The sequence below is a fragment of the Halichoeres trimaculatus genome, unplaced genomic scaffold (assembly GCF_033239565.1).
Source record: "Halichoeres trimaculatus isolate MK-OKI-2021-1 unplaced genomic scaffold, fHalTri1.1 fHalTri1_scaffold_20, whole genome shotgun sequence".
NCBI classification, from domain to species: domain Eukaryota; kingdom Metazoa; phylum Chordata; class Actinopteri; order Labriformes; family Labridae; genus Halichoeres; species Halichoeres trimaculatus.
In genome coordinates this window covers 11,583,862-11,596,648 of record NW_027437198.1, presented here as the reverse complement: position 1 = coordinate 11,596,648, position 12,787 = coordinate 11,583,862, and the positions used below count along the sequence as shown (strand labels likewise).

The following is a 12,787-nucleotide window of genomic DNA, read 5'->3' as shown; positions in this document are numbered from 1 at the left end:
ACAGCCAGGAAGGCTTTTCTAACTCCATCTCTGCCTGCTTCTTCTTTTCTCTTTCTCTTTTCTCTCTGCAGCAATTTGGAAAGATTTTAGATGTGGAGATTATCTTTAATGAGCGGGGATCCAAGGTAAGTGAACTAGAACGCCAGCTGCTTCATTACCATGTACTTCTTCTGTTTCCTAATGATGGCATTAGTGTAGTGTGTACATTGGCTGAGAATAGTGGTCCCTAAGCCTGGTCCTGGAGAGCTGCATCCACCTTGCCTCTCCTTTTCCCGTTCTCCCCTCCTCCCCATTGTTTTTGTTGTTGCAGCTCTAACCCAAGTTGTGAATCATTAGCCCTGTCAATCAATTCATTATTGAGCTGTTTCACAATTCACTTAATCCAGCAGCCGGCTGCAGGTCCTCCAGCTTATGGAATTTAAACTGCTTGTTTAGGGACCACGGTTCTCTTTGAAGCCTGTGTTGTTCAGCCACTACCGTTTTGTTTTTTCATATAGCATTATTCAGGTAAAATTAAGGCTTTGGGATGTTTTCCAAACAAGTAATTCAGTCAAAAGGATTTTTTACTTGACTTTTACATTATAATTCAAGCCTCAAACAAAAAGGACATGGTTTATGTGTTATATCAAAAATGTAAAGCTGTCAGTCATTCACACTGACTTCATTTGTTATTTTGAAGAACAAGAGAGCATCAACAAAACCTATAAAAAAGACTCAACATATCTTAATTATCTCTGTCTGCTCATTGATCCTCGAGTGACAGATATATCTAATCGTATTTCTTGTAGAAGCTCAAAAAGCTGCTCAATTAGAGATGCAAAGATTCACCAAATCGTTTACTGATCTTAGCGTTAAAGATCCAAGTGCACTCGTCTGTAGCTCCCTGGATTGGTGAAAACTTCTTACACACTGATGGACTGTCCAGTTTCAAAGTACTGATCTGACAAGAGTTCATGTTACCATCTAGTTTTCTTGTTCAGTTGGATTCAATTTGTGTCATATGAAAAAATGTAGACATATTTTTAGCTGGGCTTTTGAAGGTAGACATCCAGAGGAGCTGAGGTTTATGTGTTAGACTGAACAAAATTTACATTTCTCCACTCAAGTAGATGCCATAGTGACAGACCTGGGCATTGGTGGATGATTAAAGATTCAGATAAGTTATTATTTGACACCATATTGTACAACAGACTCAGTCTGATGTCGCTTGGAAAAGTAATAAACATGAGAACAAGTTATTTGGACATTTTAATAAATTAGACTAAATCAAAATTGAATGGCAGCCACCAAGATTCTGCCATGGTACTGTGGCTTAGAATTGTATTATGTGAAATGTTCTTTTACCAACCTTCTGGGTACCTTTGCACCATCACTTTAGTGCCAAATTAACATGTAAAGGTTAATTTTATTTTGTATGGAAAACATCCAAAATCAGCAGCCATATGAGTCCATCTGCTGTGTACATGTGTATGTAAGATTTTGGTAAGATACAGGATAAATCTGTAGTATTTCTGGTATTTAAGTGGTGATTCATGACAAAATGAAAAAAAAAAGATTTTGTTTTGTTTGTTAGAGGTTTTGAATTTCAAGTTTCAAAGAGTGTGGACAGACTCAACTTGAGCAAAAAATAAAATGTGAATTTTTAAAATCAAGTTCTACTAATCTCACAAAGATTTTTGCACATCTCTTAACATGTGTGTGCTTTGCATATGTTTCGAAGAAAATCTTAATCCCCAAAACCAGAACACCAACAAGCTACGATAAAACATCTCTTCTGCTCTTCTGTGATATCTGTCTCCTACCCACCTACCATGGACAGGTGAAGCCTGCGGTGGTGTGAACAGCCGAGTGCTACCCATCCAGCTGTTCACTTAATAGAGTGTACTAAGCTCCACAGCTTTCCATTCATAAAAGAGACAGCATCCCCGGCTCGGGTGTTGAGGCATGAATACTATTGATTCCCATTCATACCTGGGAGTAGTTTGGGTTGGTATACAGGCACGCGGGGAGCCTGGAACCTGGCGACGCCGCTGCACTCAGCCTCCCTCTGCCAGACAAGATTGAGCACCGGATAAACCTGCCTCCTTCGCCGTAACAAGCATTTATTGTTTGTGCCCCACAAAGCCATTACCCATGATGCCCCTCTTTCTCTCCCTCACCCTGCGTGCTACATAATGAACCGACCAGGCCATTAATAAACAATCTATTTCCTATGAAGCTTTGGCAATTTGCATTCAATATGTTTGTCTCCTTTGAAAAATGGTGGCCCCTCTCTCCCCTCTTGTAAGCTAATTATTTGTGCATGATAAAGAAAAAAAAGATAGAGAGGGTAACCACAGCCGGGTGAATGTCCAAAGGATTAATTTTGCCCTCAATTCCTTTTTTGAATTTATTTCTTTATCTCTCTTTCCCCAAGGACAGGTCCCATGTTATTTATGCTAGGAATAGCAGCTCCAGAGATCCTGCACATGCATACCAGATCACGCCGCTTGCCATCTCTCACATGTATTACATCCTCAAGCAATTATCAGGCAGGGCCGGCCAAGCTGCTTCTCCCCCCTCTGCTCATGCCTCTATAAGTATATATAGAAACCAAAGGAATGGGACTTGTTTAGCCAGAATATCATAATGCTTCCACTATAAAGCTCAGGTCCAGCATCCCAGTCCACATAACTCAAGGAAGTGACAAACCCCCCAGGGGAGCCAGGGAGACGGAGAGCTGGGGGGATGGAAATGAGAGCTTGAGTTGGGTATATTTTGGTTGAGGTTTTAAGGCAATATCCTGCTCTTCTCTATCACAGAGGATGGTATTTGCAGTGACACCATTCACTGTTTCGCATCAATGGGCCGGTGTAATTTTGCCTCCATAAAAATGTCCTACTTATTAGAGCAGTGGATTAGAAATAGTCAGAGATCAAGTCTGTCTCTGCAGACTCTCCCTCTGCTGTTGCCCACTTTTTCAAAGGAGACAGAGGAGGGTGGGGGGGTGTGGGCGTTTGAGCGGCCAAGCTGCTGAAGTTGTGTAGATAATTATACGACTATTATGGCAGCTAACAGTGTTTTGCATCCGCTGCTTCCCTGACATTCACCCATGGCACCAGAGCTGTGCTGTTTAATTGGGTAAAGCAGGCAGGTTTGTTGGTGTTGTTGTGCGAGGTCATGTCACCGTTATCCTCTCTCCTCCTTGGATCTCTCTGTTTGCTGTTTCCTGACGCCTCACTAACTGCCTCTAATTAATCTGGCTGCTTACAACTCGACTCTGCCGCCACTGCTGCTGCTGCACACCTATTCCTGTCTTCTCACCTCTCTTTCCCTTCTCTTTTTTCTTTCCTCTTTCTTTGTGTGTGTGTATGAACATGTGTGTGTGTGTGTGTGTGCACCCTTTCTTTCTCCTTTTTCTTCTGCTGGTGGCTAACGTGGCACTCTCAGGGCTTTGGGTTTGTAACTTTTGAAACAAGCACAGATGCTGATCGTGCACGGGAGAAACTAAACGGTACAATCGTAGAGGGACGCAAAATAGAGGTGCTTTCATTTTTCCTCTTTTCCCCACATCGTTCTAAACTTCCTGCCTGCTGCCTCCTAAATGTACCTTTAAAGCCATGAATTAGCATGCGGCTGCGGAGTGTGTGAGTGTGTACGTGTGTGTGTGTGTGTAAATATCTGCATCCCTGGATGCATGCATGCATAATGGTGCATCTAACTTGCTCTCAGTAGAATGTGGGATCCAGACATGTCAACCTGGACACGCCAGTTGTCCATCATTACCTGACAATGCAGAATGAATGCATGCCATCATCCTCTGGGTTCCTGTCTAATCTGAGAAGACCTGCATCCCCCTGTCACCATCGTTTAGTGTTGCCTGCTCTTATTCTGCTCTTGTTTACGACGAGCGGATCCCCTCCACTCAGTCATTCTCATCGGGTCAATAGAAGAAAATCAAAGCACTGTCTGTGTTTTTCTTTTGGAATCCATTTGTTTATCCAAGCAATTACTGAATTTGGAGGATGTGCTTTTTTTTGTCCATACCTCTGGGTAATTGGTGCATGCTTTTCCCCCTCTTAGCAGTAATTTAGTTAACTGTCAGAAAATTGAGAATGATGAATAAATTTCTAAAAAGGTGAACCAAACATTTGACATGATCATTTTTAATTGGTCTGCTATTTTATGAATCTGTCCTTATTTGTCTCGGTTTGCTGCCTGCTTTCCTCCCACCTTAGCCGTTCTGATATTTAAAGTGGCGGCTCAGTGATACTAAGATGTGTGTTTGAATGCTTCAAACAGGTGAACAACGCAACAGCACGAGTGATGACAAACAAAAAAGTGGCCAATCCTTACACGAATGGTAAGTGGAAACAAATAGACTGGCTGTTTTCCAAACCACCTACTACACACTGTCGACTGCTTTAGCATGTAGTATGTAGTATGTAGTATGACGGTTCTGTTGGGTCTGTTTTGTAGTATACTACTCTGGTGTCAAGTTTCGGAAGGCTACAGCTACAGATAATGATTTTTTTTTCACCTTTATTAAAAATGAACAAACAAACTCTGGGTAGATCGTGACATTTTAGTTATTTTGTTAATCATACCACAGCAGAAACATCATGTTTGATTTTTTATCTTACACCAAATGGTTTTCTGTTTACTGAAAATAAATCTGGAAGGGATCGATTTTTTATGATTTTTTATAATTTTATGTTTATTTTATATATATATATATATATATATATATATATATATATATATATATATATATATATATATATATATATATATATATATATATAATATATAATCTATGTATGGTTAAAAAAAGGTAACTGTTGGTTTAAATGGGCTTTAATGAATTTGTAGAAGTAAACACCTCTTTCACAACTAGAAGTGACAAGATTTACCAGTGATTCCTTTGCATTACGTCACTTCTATCTCACAAACTTCAATGTTGTTGTATTGTAGTTATAGTACTGACTCATTCCAGTAGATGGCAGTAATTCACCAAAACCTGTCACCCGCATCAACAAACAGTGTTAGCGGCGTGCATCATGGGAAACAGTGCGCCAGGTAGACTGGTCTCTTGCATCCTGAGAAATTTTCTGGGTCAGTAGGACATAGGGCTGGGCGATTATGGTAAGAATAAGAATCCCGATTATTTTAAGTGATATTGAAATCATGATTAATATACACAATTATTCATTTATTCAAAAACTTCAGTACTGATTTAAACACAATTTTAAAGAACCAGCAAGTGGCACGTACAGTATTATTGATACACATAAGTCACACACACTCGCTGTGGCTGCACATGGAACACAGAAGAGCTATGAAGCACAGGAACTTGCATACATCTACACTGTGTGGCATATTAATTGTTTTTCTTCAATTATATTGTTTTTATGATTGTCAGATGGCAAAATTGAAATCACGATTAAAATCCGATTAATTGTCCAGCCCTGGTAGGACATCTAGGGATTTTTGGCATACTGAAGATTTTGCAATTTTTCACATACTACCTACTACATACTTAATTTCAGCCAAAATAGTAGGTGGTGCTTGTATAGTATGCAGTTTGGACAACAGCCACTGTGTATTAGAAGTAGACCACGTGCTAGTGTTTAAGTGTCCAGCAGGGGGAGAGTCTAACAAATAATTTTGAGTATAGAAGTCTCTTTTTTTCTAATGATTTATTCTGTCAGTCACTTTTTCATCAGCAATATGTTGTTCATTTTATAAATTAAGCCCCCAGATGGGGTGTAATTAGTTTTGCACCTCTCTTGTGATACCCCTCATCTTAATATTTTCTCCTCTGGCCCCAAAACACAAAGAGTAAATGGAAAAAAAATGTCAAACTTGAAGACTCGCACTATGGTTAACAATCCAGTGTTGTGCCTCAGAGTTTCTTAAGACCAAAGAAAACCTTTTCACGCTGTTCTTTTTGTGTCCTGATTGTTTTTCTTCACCAGGCTGGAAGCTGAATCCAGTGGTAGGAGCTGTCTATGGTCCTGAACTGTATGCTGGTAAGAGACCTGCAGCCCCTGAAGTCAGAATTCTGAGTGTCTCTCAGCCTAACACCACATGTACCGCTCTGTACCTGAGGCCACTATCAGCCGCAGCCAATCCCAATCTGACCCCTGAAATTCTACAATCGGGCTCATCCTGCACCTACTGAACATGAAATTCCCCTTGAATCAAAGTGAATCTAAGAGCGCCCCAGATAAGCAGTGGATGATCCAAGCTTCTCTGAGTGGCTGAGGGAGCCTGAGCCATTGTTTGCGCTGTGTGCAACTGTAAAGCTGAAAAAAAAAATGATTTCAAGAGCAAGCGCCCCTGCAACTCTTATCAGATTGTGGAGGCTGCTGCTGTGGATGGATTTGCCAAGTGCGCCAGATTGACTTTTACAGAGCTAACCGAATAAGGGAGATTGAGTGAGCGATATTGTTGGCACCTACCCTGTCGAAGGCCGCTATTCCTTCTGGTCTCAGTAATGGAGGAATGAGATGAGCTCAGTGGGGTTTTCCCTATCTCTCTCTGCCTCGACATGCCAGCTTTATTGCTGTATGTTATATGAACCCTTTGCATTTTAATGAGGGGGAAATGGTACTATTTCATTTGGAAGAAGTGCTGAGCACATCGCGCCACTTTAACGGCTTTCCTTTCTGCTCATTAGACTAAAATCTGTTCATTCCCCGGACAGCTTTACGGCGAACCTCTAAATAACTGTCCATGACAGAAAGCAGTCATCTATCATTTTTATTTCATCCCCAACCCCTCACCCGCTCCATGCCTCCTCTTTCCTTCCCTCCAATCCTCCTCCTCCTCCCCCGCCGAACACTCCATTGGTTTCGACATCTTCCCCTGATAATTACACACACTGACAAACACTCATGCACACACTCATCACTTATGCTTATATACAGTATGTATACATTATGCCTTAGCCAGGTGGAGTTTTCACTAAATCAGAAACCTAGACAATAAAGGAGAACTCAGTCTTAGTTCACATAAGTCTAAAGCATTACCTCTTCAGACCTACCAGACTCCATCGACAAAAACATCGATTTTACTTTGAAGAGAACATTGGAGGGTTGACCTCTGCCGCCTCGACTGGTTAGGTTTTTGGATTGTTGTGCAACTCTAGTGTTTTTGGAAATAAGTGCTAATCCAGCGAAACACAACAGAGAGTAACTGAGCATGGCGCTGACCAGCAACCCCAACAATCCACTGGGTGAAATAAGTGTTTTCAAATCCATCCTGGTGGTTTTAAAGACACAGTGAGGAGTTTTCACTGTAACATCAAGTCGGTATATGGATTAGCTGACAGGTGTAAATTCTCTGTCAAGGTTTTGATTGAAACTTAACATATATGTAGAGCTAAAACAGCACGATGTTTATGCTTATGTGTGAATGCTTCGATATTCTTTGAGGTCTAAGTAGGGATGCACGATATATCGGTATCAATATCGGTATCGGACGATATTCACTCATCAGTTGCCGGCATTTTCAGAGCATCTTGAATGATCTTTCAAGACCCATTAATATTGTTTTTTATGACTACGTAAACACCAAAACAACCTAAGAAGAGTGTACTTTCTTTTTTATGTCTCTCTTCCTGCTTTTGATCCAAAAAACAGACAAAACGTACTTTTTTGATCACGTTCATCCCGGGCACTGCATCCTTTGACATCTCCATGGCCGTCTTTTCTCATGATTGGGCTTCTCTTTTTCTCTGAGCTACTGCGACACATCATTTCAGATTGTTTTTTTTGTTTTGTTTTGTTTTGTTTTGTTTTTTCCCTTTATCAATATCTGTAAATATCAGTTATCGGCCATAACAGCAAAATTTATGTTGGATATCGGTATGGGCCAAAATTTTCATATTGGTGCATTCCTAGTCCAAAGTGTTAGATCCTGTGAATGAATAGAAATTAAATAAATGAAAGCTAGAAATCAGTGCATGACCTCATTACTCTGCATCCTGTAAAAAGTTGTCTTGATTGAAGAAAAGTATAATTTTAAAGATAAGCTCTATCTTGGTAATAGTGTTCATCAGAAATGCAGTGTTCATTCTTCTTCGTTCTTTAAAGACAGGACAGAGACATTTCTAGATACAAATATATAACTCTATGAAAAAAAAGTCTTGTAGCCACCAGTTTTTTTAAAGGGCTAAAGTCTAAGTTTCCTGTTAGGTAGGTCTTCACTTGTATCAGGAAACATTTCACTGACCTATATGAACACATAACACCGTTCCCTGCCCTGTTTTCACACCCACACCAAAGCATTCCAGCACACATAAATAGATAACCTATGTAGAACACAGACACTAATACAAGTCCTCTTTTCCATGCGCACTTTCTCCCTGTCACACTCACACACATGCACACACGCTCACACAAACTCACACACTTCCCAAATCATCTCATAAATCAGAGGGAGTGTGGTCCACCACTCCAGGCAGGGGAAGCAGGAGGGGTTGGGTGATTTATTGGCTGCTAATTTTTCAAGTCGTCTTGACATGGCACTGGAGTTTGCCAAGCCTAAACGACAACATATGCTTGCCAGCTGGGAAGATGGGAAACATAAATAAGAGATACATTTTTGAAACAGAACCCGCCCTGATGAGCAGAAAAAGGTAGCCCCAAACAAAAGAAACAGAAAAAAAAAACAGAGCATGCCTTTGATTTGTATGTTCCTCCATTTACCAGGAAAAGAAAACACAAAAATGAGGTTTGCCAGATTCAGGATGTATTCCAAAATCATTATAGCTACAGTTAATATACTTTTGGTGGGAGTAAAATGGGATATAAAGGCGATTAATCACTGTTTATCAGTCCTCATTTCTGTGCGGGAGATCAGTGAAATTGGGAGCCATAAATCCTGGCTCAGTGACAGCACACTTCGTCTCCATTCGTCCTGGCGCTACAGGTTTATTGTCCTCAAAACCCATTCAGGAGAATGACGGATGAGAGCCTCATGCCGGCTCCCCGCTCTTAACCTCTTCCAGGGTAGATTGGCTCCTCCTACCTATTGGAGGAGGGGGTGGGAGGAGTAGTTTGTAGGGTACAGGCAGGTGGCGCCATGTCCTCTGCTGCCACTGAACATCCAAACCTCCCCCAGAGCCCTGTAGGAGGAAGAAGGGTGGGGGGGTCATGGTGCAGGAAAGAGGAGCAAGGTGATTGGGTTCCCAGTCAAATGGAGGGATTGGCAATAAAACATGGCAATGGCACAAATCATGGTGTGTGAGAGCTGGTAGGCATCCAGTGTCAGCGCTCACCTTTGTCCTCCTTTCCTGCGGGGCTGATCTGGTTTACATGAAAACTTCTGTAAGCGAACCCCAGAATCTGCTCCACCCTGGATCCAGACAAAAACCAGCACCTGATATGATTCTTTGGTCTATTTATGTGCTTGGTAATGAAGATAAAGAGAAGCAATGTAACACAGGCTCACTCTTTATATATGTAAATTGTTAGAAAAATGCTGAAATTACATTTCAACCCCTCAAACATGTCTTGAAGTACCTTCAAATGCTTTCTGTATTTGAAGTCTGTATAACCTAAGCTATTTAATACCAATACAAAATAATTATTAAAGTTGATGATTATAGAAATGGATTTTTACAGTTTTTAAATCATTAAAACCATACATTTCACAAATTTTTGGCAATTGTCCAGACCACTAAAACTAAAAACTTGTATTGTTTAGGGATGGGCGAGTACCGATACCAGGCATTGGTATCGGGCTGGTACCAGCCTTATTTCAAGGTATCTGTATTCATAAAGGCTGCCGATACCAGCAGTGGATACTCAAAGCAAAAAAATCTGGTGTTAAGTCCTTCTCACCAGTAGTTGGGGCCACATTGCTTCAGGTGGACACCACAGCTAATGTGCGCCAGGTCCTGTTCAGACAATATGAATGAACCAGGAAGAGTTAACATTTAAATTTTTTATTTTGCACTTCAGTTTATTTGGAAAAAAAAAACTCTGATGTTTGTTATTTATTTATTATTTTGCACTTTTGTTTATTTATCAAAAACAAATAAACTCATGGGGGATTTTTTGTGTCTAAGAGGGAGTACTTGTTCTGTTATTGGTCTGGAAAAAAAAGTCTTATTGAACATCCCTAGTATTGTTTTATGTCTGAGATGGTAAGATGGGAAGAGGTTTTCCTCTCTTTGAGAGACTGCGTGAGCTCAATGTTACGCAATTTTAAAACAATATTCCAGTGAACAAAATAAGAATTAGTGGATTTTATTGTCTACAGAACATAATATCATTAAAAGAATCAGAGAATCTAGAGAAATCTCAAGCTCAAAAATCAGTAATGACATTGAAAACAGACACAACTCTGTTTTGGAAATCATTGGGATGTCCCAAAATCGCTTCCAAAAACCATTGTCCATAAACAGTTTGTGGCAGAAACAAGCTTTTTAAAGTACAACATTTGGGACATTTTTCCTTTAGTTTCATAAACAAACAGCCATAAAGCAATTCTTAGTGTAGCCACCAGCAGTCTTTTAAAATCGCCAAGTCTTAAATAGCAAACATTATATAGTGACATCATCAATGCACTTTCCATATAGCAGCATAACATGAAAGAGCCGAGCCTTAGGTTTCCACTGCAGAATAAATTAAGGCTCTAGCTGCTACAAGATTACTGTGTATAGACAAAATAGCTTGTATGCACATGTTTCTGTGAGCATCTGTAAATGTAAGGGGCCCCAGTTTGTTCACATATTTCCGTGCATGTCTGCTTCAGATTAAAGAAATAATAGTAAGAGATCCCGAGGCAGATCTGTGCACAACACATTTTGCATTCTAAAGCTAGATTCCACAATAATTGCCAAACTTTTCTGGCTTCATCTCCATGTTGACTGTTTTCAGCACCATGGACAGCTGCCATTTAGAGATCCCTTCATATGGTGTGTCCCCTCAGGCAAACACAGAGAGGCTCTCCTCTGCAGCTTATTCATAAGTAAGCAGGAGGGGAGTACTTTAACTCACCAGTTTGTGTTTTAGGTGCAGTTTCGTTGAGGACTTGACGTGAAAAGCTAGCAGCTGTGTAAATGACAGAAAAGAAAGGCTAATTGCCATCTTAATATATGTAGACAGATCCTTTCATTGTTGGAGTGTATGTTAGGGGGATAATTAAGCTCCAGACTCTTGATTAGATTAAGCTGTTTTTGGTCCCCAGTGCGTGGATTAAGTGCTCGTTGCCCGATGTATTTGAGCAGGAAGTATTAGAGAGATCAACCTTGTGGAAAATCAGATCTTTCTTTATGGGAGCTGGTTATGACCCCATCATTGGCACAGAGCTGGATTACCTCGGGTCCAACTGGCTCTGCAGGTATTGAGCTTCTCTCAGGTTGACACATATGACATATGAGGTGCAGCGTGACCCCGTCGCCCTCCAGCGCATAACTCATATTTTCTCCGGCGCCCACCTCCCGGAAAAAGGTGTTTGACTTTGGTGGCTAGACCAGGTTTGTGCTCTCGTACACGGGGGCTGTTGTTGCTTTTCACAGGCTTACCAAGGTGTGACAGTGCCTTTGATTTATGGGTTATTATTGAAGCAGTGTAGCCTATCGCCAACTCATTATAAGTTTACATTCACATACATCACTGTATGCATATGGCATACAAATTTTCTAAAAATAAAGGAAAAGGCAATTGGACTCTCTGGGGCCCAGAAATAGCGGTGATTTGTTAAGAAGAAGGGAAAATACACACCATGAAAACCATCAAAGGGGATTGTTTTTGCCCTTTAGCAACCGCGCTCAGATGTCCAGTGCTCCAAAAAAAGAGACTAATTTAAATGTCAAGGTCAGCATTATAAATCACTTGGGGGAAAGGGGGCACCCGGCGAGTCCAGACACTCTATTGGTATGTTGGCAGCAAACAAAGCGCCATGCACCTTGGTGTTGCGAGTGTGTAGGCGTTACCTGGCCAAATGAGACGCAGACTTTGAATATGTGTGTGAACCCACTAATGGAGCGTGATGTTAATGGCAGAAGACATTAAACCTGGCTCTCTGTGTTTTTAAAAGCACCACTAATCTGTCTCCTTGTCAGCTTTATTGAAGCAGCGGGGCTAGGGTGTGCATCGTTCATTAGGATGCTCACTGGCCTCGTGCACCTGCAGGGTGAATGCTACATATGGCACGCTAACGCCAGGCCGCCACTCCCCCCCTGGCAAAAACCTACACACCACTGATAAGATACACGCTAACGTGTGTTTTTATTGCAAACCAGTTTATCTGGGATTGCGAGGGACTGCCTGTTGTCTCCTCATAGGAAGTGTGTTCATATGAAACACATTTGATACATGTTATTAACCTATGATACTCAACCCCCCACCCATCTATCCAAGCACGACCAGACAGAAACTCCACAGCGCCACGTCAGAGTGATCTCTGATTGGACAAACCGAAGCGGTCTGTGATGAATTCATACAAAACATGTCATGGAAATGAATAAAGGAGAATAAGGCGAGTGGAGGGTGATGAGGGGGCGTGCTGGGGATGAAGAATAATGGGGATGAGTGTGTTGTGATGGGCCAGGGCTGGGGGAAGGGAGAACAGAGGGAACAGGATGTGAGGGAATTTCGATTGCTGAAAGAGGGGAGCCAACTTAATCATGTGTTGGATCGTGTGTTTGTATTCACCTCCACAACGTGCAATCAGACAGCCTCTGGACTGACTGAAGGTTAAGTAGTGAGCTGCAGATCACATGGTCTGTCTTCTAATCTGTGACCGCGGACACTTTGTCGCACCATCACACCAGCCCTCATACTCACCCTGA

At 41.3% G+C, this 12,787-nt stretch overlaps 1 protein-coding gene across 10 annotated transcripts in view; it reads left to right on the top strand.

Annotated features, from left to right (window-relative positions):
• The window catches only part of LOC141809421 (RNA binding protein fox-1 homolog 3-like), a 499,189-nt gene that overhangs the window by 462,142 nt on the left and 24,260 nt on the right, over positions 1 to 12,787 (top strand). For 8 of the 10 annotated variants that reach the window (XM_074696426.1, XM_074696425.1, XM_074696430.1 and 5 more), the window contains 4 exons: positions 72 to 125; positions 3,430 to 3,522; positions 4,282 to 4,342; positions 5,958 to 6,011. In XM_074696426.1, the coding sequence (XP_074552527.1) occupies positions 72 to 125; positions 3,430 to 3,522; positions 4,282 to 4,342; positions 5,958 to 6,011 (262 nt within the window). The remainder of the gene's footprint in view (positions 1 to 71; positions 126 to 3,429; positions 3,523 to 4,281; positions 4,343 to 5,957; positions 6,012 to 12,787) is intronic. The other 2 variants (XM_074696429.1, XM_074696431.1) reach the window with 1 other exon arrangement.